This window comes from Anser anser (genome assembly GCF_964211835.1).
Source record: "Anser anser genome assembly, chromosome: 10".
Classification (NCBI taxonomy): Eukaryota; Metazoa; Chordata; class Aves; order Anseriformes; family Anatidae; genus Anser; species Anser anser.
The window spans coordinates 20,043,645-20,062,656 of record NC_139730.1 but is presented as its reverse complement, the minus strand read 5'-3'; the positions used below and the strand labels follow the sequence as shown (position 1 = coordinate 20,062,656).

The window sequence follows — 19,012 nt, the reverse complement described above, 5'->3', positions numbered from 1 at the left end:
TATCTGTTGCCTGGCACAGAGATACCTTAAGTCTGCAGGAAACGAAGGCATGAAAAACCTAGCATGTTTAATTTTGTATGTTGAAAACAAATAAGCTACAGGAGAATGTTGCTATGAAACCCATTCAAGTGCAGCACTATCAACCACATGCATTTTATTGTCAGGCTGGTGGGATCAAGCCATCAGACTCTGGATTAGGATATTTCCAACTCTCTATGTCTGTTTCAACAAATGGAAAAAATGATAGTGATCTCCTCTGTAAAGGACTTCGAGATCTGATCATGGAAAGTGCCACACAGAGGTGAAATATTACCATTATATATAAGCTGATTCAGCTGCAAACTCAGCTACTACAAAACTCCACAAGTTCTGAAACATCTTATGGTCCTGTTCAACAACAGCTTGGTAAAAACATTCTGCAACACTCTCAAAAACAGCACATATACCTTTTTCAGTGAACAAATTGCACCACTTGCCATTTCAATAGTACCAGGAAACACAGCTCTGTACTGTACAAACACCAAAAGGTGAAAAGATAATGAATTGATGGTAACATCTCTCGACACATACAAACGAAGAAAACTGAGGTCAGCACATGCTGCAAAATCATGACAGATTGCACACCAGAGGAGCACAAAGATGAGCCAGCACTATGGAAGTGATTTATCTGGGGATTAGTCAGAGGTCACTCTAGCAAGTAGTTTATTAAAGCTCATTGCTTAGCTACCAGCAGGACACCTCACATGAACTCGAGCTTCCAGCTACAACCATGCTTAACCCTTCTGCTGCCTAAAAATAATCACTGCTCAATCAAGTAGGTCCTTGATGTTATATCAGCTTGAATAGTCTACTTGCTGTCTTATACTCGGTATTATCACAAAATGTCAGACCCAAAGCATAAGGGTTACTTCCTTAATCCAATATCATCCGTTTTCACCAGAAATGACAATTTCCCTTTTCATTCGAATTTTAACAGCAAAGCCCCAAAATAATCATCTCTCTTCGAGGTAAGTATTTCATTTGAAAAGTTGTATGTCACAGTCATACGTCAAAGCAGGCTGCTGTATGCCTGCACAGTGCCCACCTACCATGGCAGGCTCTCGTTTTGTATCTGCATACAGACCTGTGACGCGTTGTTCATCATCCCTCTCCCAATTTCTGGTGGGTGTGAACAGAGGATCCATTTGTGAGACAATGGGAAACAAAGCAGCAGCTGACCAAAAGTGCATTTTTATAACAGGACATCGGCTTGGGATGGCTGGGATAACTGGAGATTGTCAGTCAAGGTGCTTTTAAAACACCTACTCACCAGCTCACCAAGCTTCCTTTTTAACAAAAAGTAATATAAACAAATCTTCATAGCTCAGAGCCATCAGACACATGCCATAAAACTGTCAAAACGGATAGGCAGCCTACTTATTAAAGATAATTTAATGAAAAAGATACGTGCTAACATTGAATAAATCATTATGCTTTGTCCAAATAGAAAAAAACAAACCTTCAGAAACTGACTCTTAAAACAGTATTGCTTTCCATCCTAGCACTCACCGAGTTTTATAGGGATCTCACCAGTATGTAATTCTGTTTGCAAATGTCACTCAACTTGCACTTTGCTTAACAACTTTACTAATTAATCAGAAAACAAAGACTAATTTCATTTATTAAATTGAAAAGCACTGACCTCTGCTCTATCTGTCACCAACTACAATAGGAATGGAACAAAACAGACCAACAAAGTACTGATAAAACCTTTGATAACCTATTGATAACCCCTGGTGCCGCCCCACCACACTGCAGACTAACTGCCCAGACACTTTGCTCTGGTGGAAGAAGGAAAAGAAATATAAATCCAAACTGAAAGTAGTCCTAAAAAGTTGTGCACGTTTTACTGGGCTGCGGTAACAAAAATCAGTTATTTGATTATCATGTGTGGGTAAAGAAGAGCCATGTTGTTTTTTACTAATCTTCCATATTTTTGTACTGTATGTACTGAAGACACAATGTAAATACTTAGTTTACTATGACTAGCTGTCATGGGTCATTCTGTTTGGCTAAAGAAGACTGCAGAAATCATTTAGTTACAACCAAACACAAGAGAAGAATTTCTCAGTCACAGTAAAGCAAGCAATAAGATGGCAAGAACAAATTCCAAATCGTTGAATTATAAATAACAAGACGACTTAAGGACTAAATATTTATGTGTTGAAGCTTTATGGATAGAAGCATCATGACTAATTATTCCAGTCATCATTTAAACATGGAGTTAGGACAGATTAGAAGCAGCAGAAAAATAAATCTCAGCATATATATGCATAAATGCAGATTGCTGCCATAAATATAGCCACCATATGAACAGTTGATGCAATTGTTAAATCATTAATGAAAGTCACATACAATTGGATTTTCTTTTTTAGATGACCAACAGCAGAACTTTAAATATTCACATTTTTTTTTCTTTTAACTTCATAATTCAGGAGTAAAAAGTGATTTATTTAGAATGCAGAAATTATCACTGATATTAAAGGGTAGGAAGCAACTAATGAACTGGATACAGCATTCAAAAACCTCATTCAACTAGCAAACACCCAGTAAGTCTAAATGACAGTAGAAATTCTTAAAAATAAACAATCAAACAAAAATAGAGAGAAAAGAAGCATTAAGAAAATAAATAAGCAATGGAATTGTTACTTCAGTGTTGAGGAATAGAGAGAAAAGGAAATAAACATTAGGAAAGTAAATAAACAATGAAATAGTTACTTCAGTGTAGAGGAATGTTATGAATTTTCATTGCGTGCTCAGATTTCACTTTACACCTATGAAAGTACTTTCATTTATTCATAAGAGAATAACAACAACATCTATAACATGTTGAAGGCACACAAAGGAATTAATTCATTGATGTTAGAGGATTATTTAAGATCATTTCCACGCTTATGTAATTTCTCATCATTTGTTTCAAAAAGAAATTTCTACCACACCTTGTTTGTTATTATTTAGGATAGCAGAATTGCTGGAGGGTGCATCTAGAACTGAAGAGCAAGCAATTAAATCAAAAAGGAAAAGCCACAGTGGAAACTCTCGCCAAAATCTCAGCCCTCTGAGTCTACCTCTGATGTCAGAGAAGGAAATAGAAGATAATGCAGATAATGCAGACAGAAATCTTCACTGTACAGGCTTCAGCTAACAAGTGAACAGAATACAGGAAATCCAGGAATTTGAAGTTTCCACATAGGTAAGAGATAAGCCCACTCTAGACAGTGGTTAAAAGCAGCCAGTGGAGAGAGATCACCTTCCAACCAACTCTATTAACCTCTGTTGGTTAACACTAAGAAAAATTCCGGGAATTTGGATTACATCCCTCACTGACATACAATTGCAGGTGTGTACTGTGCCTCAGATGTACAATAGGTCTAACATATTTTTACTTCACTGAGCTTTTAGAGTGACTTGACTAACAATAACCTGTAGAAAAACCGAGATCTAGATTGAAAGAGCCACAATGCAGATATAACTGTCATGACATACCGGTTTTGCCTTTGTATTCCTATACCAGATTGTCTTTTTTTTTTTTTCTTAGGAGAAGGAAAGTAAGGGGAGTACCTCTGGCATAGAAACGGTGCAAGCGTACAGTATTCCTGAAACATTGCCTATTTTGCAATTACCCTAAGTCATGAAATGTTGCACTGTACTGTACCACTTTCTTTTCAAACTACCTATTATGTGGGTATCAAGTGAATCATGGTATTCACATACACAACTGACTTCACAACATATGGAACACGCTATTCATTCTAGCACTCATGGGAATTTTTAAGAGAACAGGTAGCTGATTGCGGAGATGAACATTTTATCGTTTTCAACCCATCTTTGCCTTGCATCCCCCTTCTGCAGTAGAGCTTGAGGGCCACTGCAATTAATTCAAAGCTCTTTCACTTTTTTACTTGATTAATTTGCTCATGAGTTTTATTGTCAACAAGGAAAACTGTACCAATAACTTGTAGCTGAACAGTGAGGATAGCAGTGACCATTTTGCTAACCTAAGACGACATAGTACCCTGAAAGACTCTTATGATAGAAACTAGCTATTTCAAAAAGCTTCTCAAATTGGCAGGTTCTTGGGGCAAGAGAGAAGAACAGTTTCTAACAACCACTTTCCTTAAGCTGCAAGTTCATTTTCATGCAATTTTTGAGGAAATGAGGACTTCCTGCACAGCTGTTACAGTGTCCTTAGAGACAGTGTTTTGGGGCACTCTCTGTGCAACCAGTCCTGCGCTCCCTCTTAATCCTAGTCAATAACAGTCAAAAGCAGATTACACAGCTGGGACTCTACTGACATGACTAGGAGCCTATAGCATTCTGTCTAGGAGCCTATAGCATGTAGCATTCTGTCCTGGTTTCAGTTAGGACAGACTTAATTTTCCTCCTAGTAGCTGGTAGGGTGCTATGTTTTGGATTAGGATGAGAAGAGCGCTGATAACATGCTGATGTTTTCATTGTTGCAGAGCAGTGCTTACACCAGGCCAAGGACTTTTCGGCTTCTCGCTCTGTCCTGCCAGCGCGCAGGCTAGGGGTGCAGCAGGAGCTGGGAGGGGACAGACCCAGGACAGCTGACCCAAACTGGCCAAAGGGGTATTCCATACCATCTGACGTCATGCTAAACAATATATAGGGGTGGCTAGCCAGGGTGGGGGGGCTGGGTGCTCAGGGATAGGTTGGGCATCGGTCAGCAGGTGGTGAGCAATTGCATTGTGCATCACTTGTTTCATACACATTATTAGTAGTAATACTATTATCATTATTATTATTATTATTGTTATTATCATTTTCCTGTCTTAATAAACTGTCTTTATCTCAACTCACAGGCTTCACTTTCCCGTTTCTCTCCCCTATCCCAGAGAGGGAGGGGGGAGGGTGAGCGAACGGCTGTGTGGTGTTTAGCTCCCGGCCGGGTTAAACCACAACACATTCATAAGCTGGGTGATTTTTCTTTTTCTGTTATCAGTATCATACATAAATATGAAACAGTTAAGAATCTGGCACGTCTCCCTTTAAAAAACCACCAATGATTAAAAAGAATCTCCACAGTTTGCTAATCAAATTAAAACAACATAATCTTATAATACACTGGACTAATTTTAGACCTAAATTCTGAAGAGATCTGTGGTTATTCCTGTTACCTGTCAGCAGCCAGGATCTCCAAGGCATTCATAATGTTTTACTGTTCACTAATGTGAGCAACTTAATCTCTTATGAAATATACTAGAACACTAAAAACTATGTACTAAAAATAGATCTTGCAAACTACTTAATGAGCCATAAATGAAAAGAAGTCTGTTCGCCAGAAATTTTAAATTTTATTCCTTTCAAAAAAACTATGAATTCAAAACTCATGTTGTCTACAAACCTGGCCATCTGCTTATATGCCTCTTCTGCCACTGCAAAGATGTGTGGATCCATATCCCCCATATTTTGGCCGCTGTACGCATTGATGATATCTTCGCCATAGATAGGCAGTTGTTCATATGGATTTATGGCCACTAAGACGATACCTACAAAGGAAATGAAACAAAGAAAGTTATTAATAGTTGATTCAAAACAAAATAAAACAAAAATGGCTTTAGCACCAACTTTTGTTCTAACTTTTCTAAAAATATTAACTATATAAGAATAAGGACTTGATTTATTATTGACTTCAATAGATATTTAGTCTGATCTTAGCTTTGTGTACAAAAAATAGAGTAAGTTTACTTCTACCCTTCTTCAGGGAACACATCGGAAACAGCTTTGTACTTCATCTTGTTGCCTGCCTTTCCTAAAGCTAACATGCATGAAACAACACAACCAGATTCAGTGTGCCCACTCCAAATACAGTCTGCTCAGCACAGTAAATTGATCAATGTGCACTGTATTTCCCTGTATTTTATTGTAAAAGTACCTGTGTTTGTGAATTATAGCTACTACACAGCCTTGATAACCAGAAATTGAATTACATAAAGGGTATTAACCCTTCAAGAGTTATGCTGTGCCCAGGACTAACACCTTCAGTTTTTGTTCCAAGCAACAAAGTAGAGACATGGTGTCATCTGGATGCCAGGAGGTCTCTACCAGCTGGCAGAACAACCTCCTGCCTGGAGGAGGTCTGCACAGCGGCCCTTCTGAAGGGGATCAAAAAAACACACGCATATTAACACAAGGCCAGTACACAGAGGCACAAGGTCAAGTCAGGAAATAAAGTAATTACACCTCTAGAAGGTACCATGAAGTCCTCACATTATATGTCTGAACATGTAACTACTTATACTTTCCATTTTCTATTTTTTCCATCACACTTATGCACTTACCTGTCTTTTAAAACCACTCATTACTACATCATTTCTGAATTTGTGCCATCCTTTTGCTCTCCCCACAGAGACTACTTCCAATTCCATTCTCTTTCACAGGAAAACTCAGTCTTACGCCACGCATCTTTCCTATCCACAAAGTGCTTTGGTCCAATTTTCTTTCCTGCGAGAAATGAGGATTTCTCTGCCCACAGGGAAGCTTTGAACAAAGACTACCGATACCCTTCCCTTCTGCAGACTTTACAATCAGTAGGAAACACTTACTTGCTCCATGCAGAAGTGAAAACACTGATCACTGCCCCATAAGACTTGGCTATTCAAGGCAAAATATGCTCTCTTGACAAGGTAATTCATCCTCACCTTAAAGAGGTGAGGAGGGGAAAAAGTGAAACTCTAATTTTAACTGTGGCCATTTTAAAAATAGAATCTCCTCTTATATATGTATTACATGGTGCGTGTGGCTATGTAATGCCTGTAGCAAGCACGCTATAGACACTCCTTGGACAACCCACCCCTGTAATACCCACCCTGAAAGCATTTCCATAGCATTCAACACATTTCTAAATTTACTCAGAGATTCACATGCACATGCGCACACACTTCCTCAGGGCAGATCCCAGCCCTGTGCTCTATGCAGATTAGTGCTGTGATTTCTATCTAAGAGATTTTCCATGCAAAAGCTGGGAGGAGGGAAGCGAAAGAACCTATGATCTGGCTCTGCTGCTGTGAGTATCATCCCATTTTTACATCCTGTCATGTATTTATAAATCAAGCACAAACTGTAGTAAAAGCATTAGACAATGACAGAAAATTTTTCAAGAAGAGATCTGAGAGACCTTGATCTATTTTCTCAAATATATGGCTAGTTAGATGTCTAGGCACGCCCATCTAACCGAGTCAGTGTTTTTCCATCAGCCATGACTTCACCCAAGTGACTCAGGAACTTCAGTAAAAGTCCCTGTAAAAAAGCATGCCAAGCTGTTAACGCTGTACTGACGAGCCCAAAACTAAAGGGGGGTGCAGGCATAAAGGAGCTCAGTACTGGCAGACTTGAGGAATATTCTCAGTGCAAGGAACGCCTGCACTTTGAAACTGGGAAAAAGCAATTGAAAAGTTGTTTGTTTTTTTAAAGGACCTTGCAGTGCCCATCAGATAACCTGAAAATCAGCAGCTGGGGGGGACTTGGAAGTCGGCCAGTGGTGGCCGGGCTGGGGTGGGTGAACCAGCGGCTCCCCACGCCTGCCCGCCCTGCCCTCACTGGGGCAGAGCTCCAAAGGGGCCCATGGGGCACGGAGCTGCTGTGTCCCTGTGTGCCAGGGACCCAGGCCAGCACAGGAGAGGAGCTGGCAGCCCAGGAGAGCAACCAAACCGGCCGTCCCAGCCTGGTCTACCACCGGCTGATGCTAATTTCCTTGAGCTGCTCGCAGCACAAAGACGGCGTCACAGACGTGGAGGATCAGGATGGGTTGCAAGGCAAAGCCAGGCAGGAGCTCGGTCTGGGACGTCAGAGCTTTCGGTGCCCTGCTGAACACAGGGGAGGCAGAGGTAGGAACCAGGACACCCGGTACAAGAGCAGCCTCCCGGCACGCTCTCCCAAGCACTGCAGAGGACAAGGGAGCGTGGCTGGACACAGCCAGGGCAAGGAAGAGGTGGTGGTGTCCCAGGGCCCCTGCGATGCTGCCAAGAGAATGCCAGGAAATTCGCTGCTATGAACAACACCAGGAAGCACCCTTGGATCCTGCAGGCCCTTTGCCAATACACAGGAATGCTTCCTCCCTTTCCTCTCCTTAGCGGCACTACTGAGCACGCATCCTCAGGATTTCTCAGGCCTGTTTCGGCACTGAACACAAGCCACGTCACGATTCCTAATTTCGCCAACAATGTGCAACTGCTAGGCAAAATAACGAGGACTGAGGCAACTTATTTGCTCTGAGCGCAAGCCGCTGTGATGGCTTCGCAGCATGAGGGATTCAGGGCCACGCTGAACACCCGGAGGGGCTTTTCTGCGGCAGCCCTCCCGTGGGAGCTGGGCATGCGCGCCTCGCGCAGCTCATTAGCCAGGTCTCTGCTAATTCCCTGGCACTTGCTCTGACACTCGTACCACCCCGATGAGGTTTCTCAGCACTTCTGCGCAGTACAGCTTGTTACCAAAGCACACATTGCGTGGTGGCAGTCAGGGAGAGTCCCTGTGGGAGCTGCCGTGCAGTGAGCGATGAGCATTAACCACCCTGGCCTGCTCCACCTCACAGCCCGGCTGCGAGCCGGGATGGACAGGCTCCTAAAGCCTCTCAGGCTTGCAAGTCTAATCCAAGAGACATTTAAAAACCTGTGCAAGACTTCAGACAATTCCCTCCTCCTGCTTTTGGTTACGTTGGCACAAACAACGCCTTGAATGCAAAACTGGCAGCCCCGTGACAAGTCTCCAGCGTATTAAAATCACTTCATTTCAGGAGTGGCTTGTAAAATCAACATGCAACTGCCATCTGGAAATACCCAAAACAAGCGAGGCAGAAATTATGTGCTTTCTATGGAACTTTAAATCAGTCTATCTTACAAGACTATAATCCAGAATAATTTATATATAATTTCTCTTTATCTCTACTAAATCGTATGGCTGTTTTTATAACAAACATCATGGCCCTTCCCACATCACGTGTGTTTTCATTCCTACAGTTACATTAAATTGAACTCTGGCTACTCTTCTTGCCATTCTTCTTACATATACCTCAATTAAGGGTAGCCAATTCTTTCATTTTCAATGTATTCACCCATCTGTGGGTAAACTGCATATTATTGCAAATAATTTATTAATTTAAAGTTTGCTGTCCTTTATAAAAGGCAGTATTTTTTACATCTGAACTAATCAGCAGTTTTCACTGAGTTTTGATCATAGCCATAGCAGTTTTTCCATATAAACATTCAATTCTTCCTTTGTAACCTTTCAATTTCCTTCAGTAACTCTTCATTTCACATTCTCAACAGTAAAATAAAACTGTAAATCACCTCTGGATTTCTGGTGACAGGTTGCTCTGTTAAGAAATCAGGAGTTCTTCAATTAAAAAGTCTGGGTTACCTCAAAGTGAAATTTTCCAGAATTTAATACCATTTGACATAGTACACTACTGAAAGATTAGTTGAATTAATTTCTAGGGCTGTAGAAATTCATCCATCCCAGATCTAGTTCTGCTGGTTAAGAGCAATGTTACCATAATTCTCTTGGTAGATTAAAGGATTTTTTAATCTCCTTCAGGCTAAATCAACTGGGTTAGCTCAAACCATCTTCAGTGGGTATTTAAACTAACTTGGCTAACGTCTGAATCAGATTAAGAAGGCACATACAGCTCCTTCCACGGACAAAGCTCTAAGGCAATAATCTTTTGCAGAGGGGAAGCAGCACATACTTAGGACAGAAACTGATAGTGGTTTGCAAGGTGAGTGTCCGTGACCAAAGCACCAGGTTTTTAGAGGCTAACTCACCAACTTCATTTTACTTAGCCTGTAATGTAACATACATATGCCTACCATCCAAGATAACAAATGCAGAGCACACTCTTTGGTTCAGTCAGTGTCCAACCTCAGTCACCTGCACCGTGGCCACCTGAAACTGCCACAGTGCCCAGTCCTCATGTTTCTAATTCACGCAGCATGCATTTCCCAGAAGTGTTGCTTTGTGCTGGTAAGCACGAAGGCTGATCGAGCTCAGCAATCCCATATCACCAAACTCCACAAGCTGCTAAAGGCCTTCCAGACATAGGAGAAACTGTAAAAAATCAGCCAAACCCACAACTAAAGTAGCACTAGGAAAAACATGAAAACAACAAGTTTTCCCAAACAGCAAAACAAAACCAGCTGACAACACACTTCATTTGAAAACCTCTTAAATGATGTTAAACACAATCCCTATTTAGAAGCAAACACAACACAAACCGGGCAGGCTGTCTCACAGTATGGGCATGGCACTTGCAGGCATGGAACCACTAAACTCATAAATTGGAAACTATTTACAAGCTCAGGCCATGAGACTCTGGTTACACAAAAGCCCTTTCACTGAATGCTCCCCCATCAGGAGCTTTACACTGGGGCACTAGGGACAGAAACATGGGCTGTGTCCAAGCTCAGGGATTAAATCACACACCCTTAGCAGGGGCTGCCCAGAGGAGCTGTGGTGTCTCCACCATTGGAGGTGCTCAAGTACTCTTTGGTCAAAGCCCTGAGCAACCCCACCTCGTCAGACCTGCTTTAAGTAGGGAGCTTCACTTCCAGAGGTCCCGTCCAACCTCAGTCATTCTGTGCCTCTGGCCACGCGCTGACTGCGTGAGGGATGAGGTGTGGGTCCCACACCTTGGGAACGAAGGCTGGTTGCAAGCAGAGGGAGGCGAAGTCTGATTCAGGCCCCCATGGTCTGGACACTGCTGAGAGCAGGACTGGGAGCAGATGTGCTCTGCTGAGCGCCCACAGATTAGGAATGGCCAGCAGGACATTAATGTCTGCACTGTGCCCATTGTGAGGAGCTGAACGTGCCGATTACCTTATCCCTCCATACCCATCAGCACTGGAGAGCTGTACCAGCGACCAGAACAGGGAAAAACTGACACTTGGCACATTCCACCTGAAGACCAGGACAGGACATGGCTTTCAGCTGCAAAATACAAGTTTCTACTTCTGATACCTGCAGCCAGGATTCACTGATATCTGCCGAGGGCCATCTTGCAACATGACTTCCACAGCCTGCTCTACAGTCTGCAGAGCGGCACAAAGTACAATGGAATTACAAATAGCAAATCTAACGTATGATGGCACCAAGAAGGCTCAATATCCTCTGGCACACCATAGCAAGAATGGGGACTGTCCTACAAAAGTCTGATTAGAAACGAAGTTAAACTGTGTATTTAAAAAGAAATCATGGGGCATGTTTTCTGCTGGCATAAACTGGGCTATGATGAATATACACATGGTAATTTGACTACGTGTACTGGAAGAATGTGTCTTTGTTTTAATCAGACAATTACAAGAAGGAAATTTTCAGTATCTAGTTTCCAGAAATCACATCATTATATGATGTTTTGTTTTACTCAGCTTAAATGTAAAAAAAATATTAAAAAACTGAAAAATATCTAATGACTTAAACTGTTCCTTATGCACTAGCACAATATCCAAAATAAAGATAAATAAAGAAATATTTGATAAAATAACAGATTTTATATATTGAAAGGGTATATGAAAAGTTCAAAATGTGTTCTGACTAAACACTACGATTTAAAAGAAACACGTGCACACAGAAATGAGCTCAGAAGCATGAAATCTAAACCTTAAGCTTGAAATACCTCAAAAAGTGCCCTTAAAACAGACAACTCAGCTGTAATTTTGTACCTATGATGAAGTAATCATTAAAGTAACTTCTCCCCACTTTGGTTACCTGAAAATATCACAGGCAATTACAGCATCAAGTAACCTCTACTGTGAGTTAAACGGTATTTTTAAAACCAACATTGTTCATGATTCTGAACAGACAGGCATTGGCTCGTGCACTGTTACAAATTCACTTGCATAGTTCCACTGATTGGAAAACATGAAAAGGAAAATAAACTGGTATCTTCTGTACATAGAAACAGGTGCTCAATACGGATGGAGGCAATCAAACGGAGGAAGCAATGAATCCATCAAACAGCCAGGCTAACCTCCTACATTTGCAGTGTGTGAAGCTCTCCTCCAGCCAATGCCGACCTAAGCATGTCTAAGGGGAACAACGATTAGCAAGTAATCCCATGGGCAAGCTAAGATTGCTGAATACACATTTTATAAACAGTGTCCATTGGGAAGCTAGAGGGACATAAAGCGAAGTCAATTTTCTCTGAGCCTTAATACTTTCAAGCTGACTTGATGCACTTAGTGACCACAAACACAGGGACTTTCAGAGGAATAGCCCAACATGGCCTACCATTAAGTTAAAAGCACATATATCAATAATCAAGTTTTCCTGTCTAGTGCATTCAGTGTGAAGATTATACTATAAAATGACAGTACTTGCCACAATAGGTATAAATGAGCTTAGAGTCTATAAATCGAACTTTGAGGTTGTGTAAAACAGCAGGTTCGTGGAGATAACTGAGTGCTGTGAGGTCATTTTCACCAACAAGTATGTCAGGGTTTCGCAAGGGCGGGAGTTCCTTGGTCTTCGGATCAAGGCAATATTCTAGGTCCTGAAAATCAAATGGAAACACGTGTTGAAAGAACTGGTGTTTAGGTTTCCTCATTCAATACCTCCAACTATTTTTTTCCCAGCAAAACATTCATAAGTTATAAAAGCACAAAACAAGATTCAAATTATCTTGAGTTAGCAGGCTGTTATTGAAAAATGTCATTAAAATTTTTCCAAAAGGGTTTTCTGTATTCAACAGGCAACAATAAAGGTATATCATCTTCTCAAACTATTACTTAAAGAAATCCCTTGCTTTTTCTGCCATATCTTTTTATTAAATAAGCTGAAATATTGTATCATAAATCTAATTAGTTTTTCATATTATTTTACTCTTGAGTGGGACAGAGGAGATAAATTTCCATCAGTCTATAGCCAGCTTCATACACACTAATATGACACAAGAATGTTGACAGAGCGCTATGAAAAACGTAACCTGAAAAAAAATGCAACCTACAATTTATGCAGATATAAATTAATCTCTAACATAGAGCTTTAATTGCATCTGTCTCTAGAGGCAACAACACCTTATTTACCTGACATTTTCTTGTACCAACGTAATGTGTCTTAACTAGCAAACACCCTCATTCTACTACATGCAGTGTGAAATGTGCAACATCAAAGCATGGCCTGGAATATAGGGGGGAGCAAAATTACTTTTGTCAGATTGAACAGGTTTGCTCAGTTTGCCGTATGAGATGTGAGCAAGTCAAAGAATGAAAATTCATTCAAGTAAAATATTTTATTCATAAGCTATTCTATAAATATAATCTGCTCATTTTACTTAATTGCTATGTAGACCTCTACCTGAAAGTAGGATCTAAGTTGCTCACTGGTAAGAAGAAAAGAAATTGAAAATAAATGCGTGACCTTCTGCAGTAGATCTTTATTTTCTATGAGAAGACCTGAGGGATCACTTTCATTATATATTAATATTAAATAACCATTTAAACAGCATAAGAAAAAATTAACAGGCATTAACTGCAAGGATGTGATCATTTCGTAGAGATGTTGTCATTTCTGTACACAGTATACAGCATTATTTTGGCAATGCTCTTAATCCTAACTCCATTCTAACATTATTAACCTTCTTGTGACTATGCTCAACTTAAAAGTCACATTTTTTTCTCTGCAACACTGTTCTCCTTGCAGTCCACTGGAATATCAAACCAGAGTTACAGCTTTAACGGCATAAGTAGAAAAAGTGATGTAACTGAATGTAACAGGCAGCTGGATAAAACCAACGTTTTAATCTTACTTATTTTTAAAAATCAGGCAAAATGGAATTATGTAATTATAATTTACAGGAACTATGGAAAAATAAGTTGTCACACAAAAAGTACTCCTCAAAGTCTGTGGACAAGGATAATTGCACATATATAAATACGGATATAGTTTAACAATATAGCTTCCTGTGTTAGACACATCAGTCTCTTGTCAAGAGCAAGAACGATCAGCTTATGATTTAACATACAGATCTACCTTGCCCTCTTCAAGTCGAAGCTGAAGAACTTTATCTCCAGGTTTATAATCTTTGAGAAGTTCTGCTGACTTCCAGACTTCCTCTGGATCAGGGATCCAAACCCTGGCATACTGCAATATTAAAAAAACAGCAAAAGATTAGTGACTTCTTTCTGCAACATAGTTAAATCATCATCAACATATATTACATGCCAAAACCTTTTTTCCTTTTCTTTTTTAAATGCATGTTTAGCATTATGTTTAGCAGCCAAACCTATAAGCAAGACACGAGTTAATTAGCACATCTGAGGTGAACTAGTTTTCTATTGACACAGGGCTACACAAGCTTAATTTTATTGCCTACGCAGAAAGGAAAAGGCATTTCTCTGGCACAAGAATGTTCCAAGATGCACATTCAATGCTGAAAATCTACAAACCAAACCATCTGTGTTTTGAGAGAGGTCAAAAACCTGGCTACTAAAAAAATCACTTAAGAGTAACTCTTCTGAGCCGATTCTAACTGCATTTGCAATATAACATCACGCAGCAACATTTATTATTATGAGAACACTTTGCCACATCTGAGTTAATTCATGCGAAGCTACTTAATATAGAGTATTAAAAACTCCCTTGTAGTTGCAAAGAGGGCAAGTTTAAAATGGATTGTCTCCAGAACGCCAGAAGAAAAAACTGAAAGGATTTGGTTGAAAAGGCCTCCAAAATAATAGAGAAGAAAAGCCTAATTCCAGTTATGACCATTTCCACCCAAGCCAAAGGTACAGACTGGATCTCTGTCAGGCTCTCAAAGTGTAACACGTGTGCCAACCTTGTGTGATTGCCTGCCTGCCACTGGTACATCATGGGAATGTCACCAGGAAGAAGGGTGGCTCATGTGGGGGGGTTTGGTTTGGTGTGAACTGAACTGAATGACCCCTAGAGACAGTTAGGTTCAGAGGTACCGCCACTGAGCCGCTGCCCATTCCACTCTAACTGCACACACACACAGACTAAAAACATTTCTCTTCCTTGAACCCACAGGAACGCCAGCGAGGGTAAACCCCCCAATTCTGACATCAACTGTTGCAGTACTTCCCAGTTCACTTCTGATAAAGTATGAAGAACCTCCCAAAGACTTTTAAATAAAGTCCTGAAAATGGTTCAAATGGTTCTGAGCATTAGATATTTGTCAACAGCATGAAAAGGCTATTATTTACCATTTTAAAACAAAAGCAGACCCATGCCAAGCATGAGCTAAGGTGATGGAAACCAGCTACACATCTCCACACAATTCAGCTGCTTTGTGGCAGATGCAGTTAAACTTCATTCATAAATGTAACCCAGAACAAACATGCACCTTGTTTTCACAAACTGAGATTATTCATATTTTTAAAGGAGTGAAGCCAGTTATAATGGTTATGTCATGTTCAAGAACCAGTTAAAAGTGTATGGAAACCATATCATTACTTCTACAGTTGCACATAAATGCAAATAGGTACATATGAAAAGAGTTCTTGCGTAACACTAGTAAAAGGCTACGGCATTTTTAATACATGAAAGCTTCTTATCTGATGCTCTTGTAATGCTTGGAGAGCACCGAAATCTCCCCACACCCATTACCTTTGCAAACAACAACGCTGCTTGGCTTTATAGGAGCAGTCCTGTTGTAAAACACTCTCGAGCATGAATCCAAAGAAAAAGGGCAGAGAACCAGAGGCAGGGCAACAGCAGCTGATGCTTCCCTTCTCCGGCTGGGAAGCCAGCGCTGCAGAAGGAACGTGCCCCTCCTGAGAGCCCCAGCTGGGCTGCAGCTCCTGCTGCACGGACGTAAGACCCCGAAGCCAGGCCCAGGCCCAGGGGGCTTTCGGGGGGTATGCGCAGACGCAGGACTCGCAGGGAGGCTGGAGCTGCGCTCCTCAGGTCCTGCTCAGCCTCGGCTGCTAGCTGGCAGCCTCAATTCGTGAGGTACGTGCTGAAACATCAGCTGGGACTTCTCTGTCCACTTCAACCTCCAGGTAGAGAAAACAGAACGCCCCTGCCAGATGAGTAAAACCAAGTAGCTTTCTGACAAAGGCTTGCAGTTCTTCTTTTCCCTGCTGTGTCCAGATAAGTCAGTCACCTGATTTTAGAGGGGTCCTGAAGGAGAGCGGGCACAGAGATCTTGTCCAGATTGTACCAGTGCAAAATAAAAAGAATTCCTATCGCGTGACTAGGTAACACGCAAACAGCAAAATCTGAGCATCCTTGGGGGCTGGACAGGACCTGCAACCAACCTCACCATCGCTGGCCGTGAGGGCAGCCGGCAAGGGGCCAGGGCACAGCGAAAGGCAGGCCTTCTGCTGGGCCCTGCACTCGCTCTGCAGAGACGGCTCCTGCCGCTGCCACCTGGAAGCAATGAGTATGAGAACCTTTCAAAAGAAAACCAAGCCCACAATAAATGAAAATATAAAGTTATCAGAAGCTAAAGGTACCAGAGAAGTATGGCGCTTTGGTAACCCAATTCTCTCTACTGAGTGAAAGGAGAAAAACAATGAAATAAAGAATTGAAACTTTACTTTCATTGTTTCCACTACAAAATGTCTTCTCTCCTTTCCACTTGTTTTTTTAAACACAGCATTCCCTAATACACAAAATGCCCTAAATACACATACATCCAAACTTATCCAAACGCACCTATTTGCAGAACTCTTCTTTTTTGAAATTGAGAATCAAAAGCCTGACAGAAGCTGGGCAAGTTTCTCGGTTTAACACAGAAGATGCTACTGTAGCAGAGACAGCTGAAGACAAAAGGCGTACGTATCACACTTTGCCCAGTTTTTATGACTTTTGTTTTTCCTCAGCTAAAGCAGCAGTTCCCCATCTTCAGTATTTGTGATGGGATGCTGCTTCCCTCTCATCACAGATATTAATAGAAAGCAAAGGAAAGGTAATACAAAAGAGGAAAGCTTTTAAATGCTGTCTAGCCAGAAGGCCGGCAGGCTGGTTTCCTCTGGGCTGTACCAAGATTACTGATGTTAAAAAGCCAGCAGCCTTGTAAGACACAAATTTTGTTAACTTCAGGCAGCAAATGTCACACGGCAGTTTCTAATTATGTGATCTATGCCAGGATGAAATAGGCACCTTTAATTTATTCAGCTGAAACTGTGTATTTTCTACTGTCTACAGAAGGGAAAAAAGAGAAAGCAGAAAACAGATCTCCATAGAAACTGGGTTACTAGAGACAGCTGAATCTTCCGCATGACACAACCTCACAGATATTAAAGTCATCCTGAGAGCGCTAAGCTGTAGCTTTTCATCTGTAGCATCACTGCCTAGCCTTAAATCCCTGCCAAAGAAAGCACCTGGTAAAAAGAACAGGTGGGAGGAAAGAGAAAGATGTTCCTAATTATAAGCACTGAATCATTTCACAACACTCCCACCTCATTAATTTAGCAGAATGATTTGCAAAATCAGATTTTCATTCTATCTTCTTTTATATAATCAGTTGATGTTAAAAACCCGTTGCTTTACAGCCTTTGATGGGATCCAACTCTAAGCAGAAAACAAAGAACTATCACTGGTATAAACAGGAACAAGGGGCTCTCTTGAGAAGTGCCTTACTCTTTGATGTCTAATATCCACCCTTTTTTACTAATACGTAAGATCAAGTTTATGACTATGTGAAAATAAGACTAAAATATGATAAACTTCTAGAGATGCTGAATTACAAATCAGTCTTCTAAAAAGGAGAGGAAATTCTAGCCTAAAATAGCACTGAAATTTACAATAGAAACTACAGCAAGAATCAAGTGAGCTTTACTGAAATTGTGCCTGATGATGGCCACCAAATATATTACCCTCCGTAACATTTCAATACAAATTTCAAACCACCAGAACAGAACTGCTGATAGGGGTGATAACGGTATGACTGACTCAAGAAAAGACAGTGAACGAAACTTCAGGTAAATACTGCTACCATTCAGTCGGCAGTGGCCATCGACCAACAGCTGGGTGTTAATGCAGCTGCGCTTTCTCTGAACAAGCTTAGGAGGGGCTCAGAGTGAACACAAGGCACACAGACAAGACAGCCTTGAATTCAGGATGAAAAGGAAATAACCAAATGCATATGAACAGGGTTATTTCAGAATTCAGTTTCTTGCCTACACTCTGTTCCAGCCTCAGCAGAGTGATGTGAAACACCATCACCCCATCACCTCCGAAGTCAGGCCAAGTACAGAACTGCCGGGCTGCGCTCTGGGAAGGGCAACGCGGGCTGCGGAAAGGCAATACTCAGTGACAGCGATGTAATTGCTCAGAAGAATTCACAGCAGAAAGAAAAGACAGGACAATGGTTTCATTTCTCACTGGCGGCTCAGAGAGCTTGCTGTATTATCATAATTTCATATAATAAGAAAATATAATAGAAAATTTCAGTGTTCTCTCATACCTCATGATTTCATCTTAGATCACATGAAGAAATCAGCAGACTATAACAATTATCTATCAAATGAGACCATATGACTCACAAAGCTTCTCTTCTGAAATATTAACCTCTTGAAGGACTAATTGACATTGCTGACAGAACGGAGTTAGACATGCGAGCGGCTCAGCATTCACTTCAGCAATCAAATAGTTCTCCACTTCCATTGCATAATCACAATTATAGCAGGAGATACAGCTCTTCATCCAGCTTAACAGCTCTTTTGATATGAACTGAAAGAGTTCACAAACGATCCATATCCTAACAAAAACAAACAAACTAACAAACAAAAAACAGAAAAATTCAACTCAACAAAGCTGTCCCTAGGTTCTTGGCAAGACCTGCCCGTACATGTGAGCTCATATGACTTGCACTTTAGCAAAGACAACCTAGTTATTCACTTACAGACAGCCTCAAAACCCACAGTCTTTCAGGTGTTAATCAAGAAAACCTTAGGACAGACACTGCTTCTCTCTCCTTCAAAAATGACCTTATTTTTGCGTAGCAATAAAGCAGTTCGTTAATGTCTGGATCAAAGACAGACCGTCAATTTTGGCG

At 41.0% G+C, this 19,012-nt stretch overlaps 1 protein-coding gene across 8 annotated transcripts in view; it reads right to left on the bottom strand.

The window, feature by feature from the left end:
• MYO5A (myosin VA) overlaps nt 1-19,012 on the bottom strand; it is a 103,956-nt gene that overhangs the window by 69,276 nt on the left and 15,668 nt on the right. For all 8 annotated transcript variants that reach the window (XM_083850025.1, XM_083850027.1, XM_083850029.1 and 5 more), the window contains exons 2-4: nt 14,020-14,130; nt 12,370-12,541; nt 5,405-5,549 (exon numbers count right to left, since the gene is read on the bottom strand). In XM_083850025.1, the coding sequence (XP_083706151.1) occupies nt 5,405-5,549; nt 12,370-12,541; nt 14,020-14,130 (428 nt within the window). The remainder of the gene's footprint in view (nt 1-5,404; nt 5,550-12,369; nt 12,542-14,019; nt 14,131-19,012) is intronic.